Source organism: Ursus maritimus, unplaced genomic scaffold, assembly GCF_017311325.1.
Source record: "Ursus maritimus isolate PB19 unplaced genomic scaffold, ASM1731132v1 scaffold_50, whole genome shotgun sequence".
Taxonomy (NCBI): domain Eukaryota; kingdom Metazoa; phylum Chordata; class Mammalia; order Carnivora; family Ursidae; genus Ursus; species Ursus maritimus.
The window spans coordinates 171,436-178,552 of NW_024426664.1; the positions used below are offsets into that span (position 1 = coordinate 171,436).

Below are 7,117 nucleotides of genomic sequence, written 5' to 3' on the forward strand. Positions count from 1 at the left end.
CCGCACGTGACTCATCTTGATTACATGAGCTGATCCAACCTTCAACACCATCTCTGCGTTATCAACTCGCAGACATGTTTTGTAGACTATGTATCAAGTCTCTAAAGGAATTCGAACACTTGACATGATGAGCTATTCCTATGAAAATAACGTCAAAGTTCAAAATCGCAGGGACAGGAAACACTGAGAGTGGTGACAGAGGTGAGGTCATGGGTGTGCCCGGTGGCATGTGCTTCCTCCCACCAAGACATGCAGTTCTGAAACGGTTATGTGTTGCATGCTGCCATCAATTGGACGCTTTTAAAACACAAAAATATGAGTAGACCAATGTTGCGAGGAGTGCGGAATATGGAAGCGTGTAATGGCAGAAGAATGGCACAAGGGAGCTTGGGAGAGCAAAGAAACTATTCTGTACAGTGATTGTACGATGGTGACATGATCTATACAATGTGTTAAATTTCAAAATTCAGAGAAATGGACACCAAAAATAGTGAATTTTCTACATAATTATTTTAAAATAAAAAATGTAGGGGCACCTGGTTTGCTCAGTTGGCTAAGGGTCTGCCGGGAGGTCGGGTCATAATCCTGGAGTCCTGGGATGTGGCCCTGCATTGGGCTCCATGATCAGCCAGGAGTCTGCTTCTCCCTCTCCCACCACCCCTCCCCCATTCCTGCACACCCCTTCTGTCTCTCTCTTTTTCTCTCAGATAAATTTAAAAAATCTTTTTAAAAATTCAATCGAGGTATTATAAATAAATAAATAATTTCAACACTGACATCAAAATGGCAAAATAGTAATTTTCTACCAACTCCACCACCCCTTCCCCCCAAAAACCCAGAGATTTTCATAGTCATAACTAAACCAAAGAGAGTGCCTGTGAAGAAGTCCAGAGAGGAGACACAGCACACCATGGAACAAAACAATCTGAGATTGGACAGATTGAGGAGGGCACGAAGACCAATTTCACTTTACTCTCCTCACCCCCGCCCATGTGACACGGCTCCGAGCCCAGAGAAACCTTCCAGCCTGTGATTTCTGCGTGGAGGGAGGTGAGAACATGTGAGTGAACACATGGCCCTCCAGCTCCGGAGGGGGCTGCCAGAGAGAAACCTCTTTCTAGCCCAGCCAGAACACTGAGGGGTACTGCTCACTGGGGAGTGGGGTGCACTTGGCAGAACAGCACCCAGGGCTCTTGGGGGGCAGTAAACCAACAGGGACCCAGAAACCATGGCACAGCCTCCATGGTTAGCCTGCAGCTCCCCACAGATGGTCCACGGGCACACACGACACTCAGTGCCTCACCCACACATCATCGCACCCTGCGACCTGCCACCAACGCACTCCGGGGCAGCAAGAGGGAGCTTCTGTAAGCGGCTAGTGAGCATGTGCAGAAAGCAGCCCATCTCCTGGATCTGGAGAAACCACGCAGACTCAGTCAGCACCGGCCTGGAGAAAGCCAACGAAAGGGAGACTGTCAGCACCCAGTCTGGCTTCACAGGATGGAGAGAAGGCCCTGAAGTTGGTGCTCCACGGTCCCAGGCAGTAGGAGACAGACACGCCCCCCGCGTGAAGGTGTGAAGCCTGACCCTGTCTGGATCTGAGCTACGGGCTCCCCGCGCACTCCGGCTAAACCCTTGCTGCTTCCACTGCATCAGTGCTCGTCTAAATAGGATCGAGCGTTCAAACCTGTAGCAACGGCACCCTCTGTCTCGCTTCTGACTTAAGAAGAAATGAACTGATAACATAGACGCGTGCTTCCTTCCGACCCCATTGTCAGGCCTGCAGGAAATGGGCCAATCAGGAGTCAGGTTGCTTCTGCTGCAGGGAGCTGGGGGTACAAGGAGCAAGAGAATGGAGCCCATCCACGTGTTGGGCTACAGTCCTGACCTCCTTTGTTCTGTGTGATAAACTGAATTTAATCTGATGCGTTTCCCAATGAGAACAGCCAGTTAGCAAATAACTCACACCCATAACTGAGCTAAGAGGAACCATTCTCACTCTGCCCATTGCCAGTTAGATCCACCGTTAGTTAGGAAGACTTAGAGGGACTCGACGGGAGCCTACCCTTGAGCAGGGGTGGAAGAATGAGGGAATTAAATATTTACACAACTTCTTTATTTCCTTTGACTTTTTTCCAACACTAGGGATACCACTTCTTCTTCTTCTTCTTTTTTTTTAAAGAGCATTGTGGCTAGTAATGTTTAATTCTGTCAAACGTGAACACGTGGCAGGGAGGCTGGCAGCCGTCATCTCTACATTAGCCATTAGTCCAAATGCCTTTGTGCAATCTGCTAATACTAGTAAGGTGGCTGACACACGCATGTAAAAATTTCCCACATATCTCAGAAGGAAGATTTTCATTATAACGATAACAGAAAATTACAAGTCCAAGAATAAATTATCTTCAAACAACTGAGCTTTATTAAAAAAGAAACGCATATACGTGGAAAGAAACAGTATGTTGTAAAACAATCAAATAATCGGATATACAGAATAAGGACATTTCTTTTCAAAATCAACTTATAAGTTTAATTCAATCATAAAGCTTAAATTAAAATGATGAGTAAGTAGCAGAATTCTCCTTCTTTCTTTAACATCTACTGGTAATTAATTATGTGAAAAAGTTTGTGCTACTTACTAAAAATATATCAGTGAGTGAAATACAAAAGTCTGTCTCCTAAATTCTACGAGAGGGTAATTGTGAACAGAGACTTACAAAATTTTGTAAACGAGAGTAGATTTCTGAGTTTTATCTGAAACTCACATTGTCAAATCACTCCCTATCTTAATTTCCCTCAAACGCACAAATAGTACATACCATTCCCGGGCTCTAAAGGAAAACCTGTTCACAATTTCTTTTTTTTTTTTTAAGGATTTTTTATTTATTTATTCGATAGAGATAGAGACAGCCAGCGAGAGAGGGAACACAAGCAGGGGGAGTGGGAGAGGAAGAAGCAGGCTCCCAGGGGAGGAGCCTGATGTGGGGCTCGATCCCATAACGCGGGATCACGCCCTGAGCCGAAGGCAGACGCTCAACCACTGTGCCACCCAGGCGCCCCTGTTCACAATTTCTGAACAAGAAAGTGATCAAAGCACATAGAAAATTTCAGCAGTCAACTTTGCCCCAAATACAGAGGAACAAAACTAATATGAAACCATAATTAATGAAAATACCTCAAAGAGCTATTTGAATCACAAGTTAAATGAAAACTTAAAATAAATAAAATTAAAAAAAAAAAACAGATCTTTGAGGGAAAGATTTGATGAAGTGGCAAATGCTCAAAGCAAAATCCATAAAGTGAAAAAATCATGAATGTAATTCTAATAAATATTTGTAGAGACTAAAAGGAATATTAGCAATATTATCTGTTTACAGAATTATCACTTTCATGTTTCTATTTTCCATACTTCTATATTTGTCATGTGATGTTTTAGAATCAGAAAAATTATAAATGCTATCTTTGAAACTAGTATTAAGTGCCCACTCATAATAAGGACAGTATTAGTGGTTATTTACGGCAGAAGACTCTGAATAGCCAATGTAAAGTCTTCTTAAAACCTGAATTTCAAAATAAAACATTACTAACTCCATTCAAGAATCCACCAAAAAACAGTCATTCAACAAAATGTTCTAACCCTGTCTGCGTCATCTCCATCCTAATAGTCTTATTATATGCTTTTAACATCTAACACATTAGCTTCCACCTACAGACAGACAACAGCACAAACGCTATCCTGGAAGGTCTGTGTCAAAGGCCAGGGGGCTGCCCGGTGGCAGGTTTGAGTGCAGGCAGCAGGTGTCTGGGGAACAGTGTGTGCTTGCCACGCAGAAGTACACAGCTGAGTCTTCAGGCTGCGTGTCTGCGATGTGCAGGGACAGATGTCTGGCCATCCTGTTCAGTAAGACAGTGAGCCTTTGGTCTTCTTTTGTGGTCATGCTTGAACGAATGTCTATAATAAGCTGGGGACCTTTTCCAAGCTCTTGCTTGTACCAAGGGAAGTAGACTGAAAGACTATCTGAATAAGTACAGTTGATGACAGAGCTGCGTCCCTGCCGCACACTCAGGGTAGAAGGCCGCTGCTCCACAGTCTCTCCTCGGCTGAACCCTGTGCAGAAAGAAAAGGTCAGAGAAAGGAGAAGAGATTCCAGGTTCTTACGCTTCAGAATGCTCTTTTCTACACTAACGGGAGGAAACCTGAGTAAAGCCAGTCTTGACTTCTGAAGACTGTGCACTAATATCCTCCGTGTCCCATACTTGACAACTCACAGCTCAGCTGCAGCCACGAGAACACGATTAAAGCTCCCCTGGATGTCCTCATGGCTCCTCCCCGTTAGACCAGCTTCAGAACTGCAGCCTCCAGCCAGCTCATCTCCTGCTCTTGCCAGGCAGTCCCCTTCCTCTAACAGAGGACTTTCCCACATGATCTCCCAGCCAATGAGAAAAAGGCCCTGCTCCTGCCACAGTCTAGTGCACCAGATGCATGAAAACAAGCCCTCCACGTGTTCTGCGTCGGCGCAGGTGCACTTCCGTCTGTGGTCACAGCGCTACTGATCTCACCGGGGAAATGCGCTTCTCCTCGCCTGTGCCTCCGAGGGGCTCACACGCAGCAAGGCGGCAATCATTCAAGCAAATTATATGTTAGATCAGGGATGGAGTGCACAGCGAGAATGTGGAGGTCAAGATTTATACCTCTGCGCAGCACTGAGTCACTGGTAGTAAGTTAGAAAGATACAGATGTTACTGCTGTTTATTCCATGATAGGCCTGGTACACATGTTTGAAATCAGGAAGGAATCATGATTCATTCTCTTAAAAAAGAAGTTAGAGAAACTTCCCTTTCTGCCAAATCTATCATTCTCATTTTTCATGGAGAAAACTCTTTGTAAAAGGAACGTGTAACCCAAGCTTAGAGTAAGAGAGAGAAGATCATATGATATTTCAGATGCCTCTGATCTGAGGCTCTGTTCCTCCTAGCTAGTCCTGCCCATGACCTTGCTTTTTTTCAGAGGATTGACCGTACCAACAGTCAAAATGTGGACTATTCCCTTACTTAAGATGACAAAAACAGAAAGTAAAGGACCAAATCTAAATAATAAGGGAGCAGGGGGGATAACTTCCATCAGTTCTTAATATCTCAACTATAAGAAACACTTAGACCCAAGACTGTACTAATTTACATAAAGAAATCTGACATGATTTAAGAAATCTTTTTGAATGCTATGTGTTTTATATTCTGGAAAGTACTGAAAGACAGAGTAGAAATTCTGATGAAACCTCAACCTGCAAACTCAGAAAATATAACCACAAAAGTTTATTTGTGAAATGATTTCATTCTCTCAAATCAAAATAGATGGCATGTCCTCAAATACAATTACTGACTCATGCCCTCAGGACCATTTCCTCTAAAGTATCAGCCATCTATCCTGTCATACTTCCCACTTCCTGGCAACGCTGCTTCACGTTCCATACTCCACCAGATTTCTCCTAAACGCCACTACAGTGTTCTTTCCCTGACACTCATTGATAAAGTTCTCCAGTCCTTGAGTTTCCAGAATTATCTCTCTCTGCCAAAACCCCTTTCTCACTCACATTAATTTCTGGAAATTTCTGATGACCTCTGTGAGAATAAATTAAGGAAAGCATAAATATTGCATGTGCTCCAGGAATGGTACCAATAGGAAACTGGTCCTAAAGAACTGACCAGGAGAAAACGTCTCTGGGAATGAAGACTACCTCATTTCTAAAAAGCAGAAGTCCCTTTCCTGTGATTCCGACTCATGAATCCTCTGAAATGACAAAGAATAAACTCATCTTCCTTCCACCTCTCCAACCCTGAAAGATTTAAAGGCAGCTATGGTGAAGATAGCTGCACATATATGAATATATGCACATATATGAAATTGTTTTATGTTTGGAAAACTTCTTGATTCAGAGCATCTTCCATTCTCTCACCGGTTTCCCATAAAATAAGAATTCTCAAACTCTTCTCTGGGCAAATTTCCCTCTTCTCAGAGACCGATAAGACAATATTTGCTCTTGTGAGGTGTGACACTGACAACGAATGTAATGGTCTGAATATGGCCATTCATATGAATGACTCTCTTCCATGAGTTAACTATTGCAGAGAAACAGCCATTCTTGGAACAAAATTCCCAGCTCCATGATGATTTCATAGAATATTGCTTTACTTTTTGTTAAAGTGTTGGCCTAGAAAACCTTCATCTACCATCTTCATGGACTTCCAGCTACATGAGTCTTCATTCCAATGATCATTTTGCTGACAATGTGTGAAATATAGTCATTATAGTCATTGTGACTTCAAAGAATGTCCACCTGGGATAAGAAATGTATTTGCTATTTTGGGAAAAGTCCTTAGAAACGCATGTCGGTGTTCACACGGCACCACCACCTTTGGCTTTGTCCTACAGAAACAGTGAGAGGTACATGAGTTTGCTGGTAGAGTAACAGCGGCTCAGCCTGAGTCTCCCTTCCTGCCTAAGGTCTCAGACTTTTACACAAAGTGGACCTCTCCATTCAGGCATTGAAACTGATTGGACCACGGCTTTATCAGACCCAAACTGCAGAGATCTAAATGGCTGGGCTTGCATTAAACACTTTCTCTTTACATAGCAGGATGGTCCCACAGCACAGAGGCAGGGGAAAGAATGTTTTAAAGGAAGTAGGAAACCCACTTTCTTTCTCACACAGCTCATTTAGTACCTAATTGTTCCATACTGTCATCTTGGTTACAGTCTCTGTTTTGTAAAATGAAGTTGGACTCAAGAATTTCTAAGGGCTCATCCAGCTCCAAATTCCTTTGATACTATAAAGCAAATATGTGTTGAGAACTGTTTGTGTGCAGTGTGGACTGGTGTCAGAGTGGGATGAAATTACCTGCATCATGGACCCCAAGTCCATTTTCACAACCACACGGGGTATAGTGGATCTGAGGTCGATCCTGACCCTCTTCAGAATAGACACACAATCCTCAGAATGAGGTCCTGTTTGGGTTTTCATTTCTTCCATGAGATCAGTAAGGTGCCAAGGAGAACTAAATCCAAATTAACATGGAAAAAAATGGAACTTCATTCACTGAGTGGAAAGCCCTTCGTAGG

The 7,117-nt window shown here is 43.3% G+C and overlaps 1 gene segment (V, D, J or C); it reads right to left on the reverse strand.

Annotated features, from left to right (window-relative positions):
- Positions 1–2,399: 2,399 nt before the first annotated feature.
- Positions 2,400–4,428, reverse strand: LOC103680426. The segment is given in 2 exon segments: positions 2,400–4,108; positions 4,270–4,428. Coding segments are annotated over 2 exon segments (429 nt in total).
- Between the last annotated feature and the right edge of the window lie 2,689 nt (positions 4,429–7,117).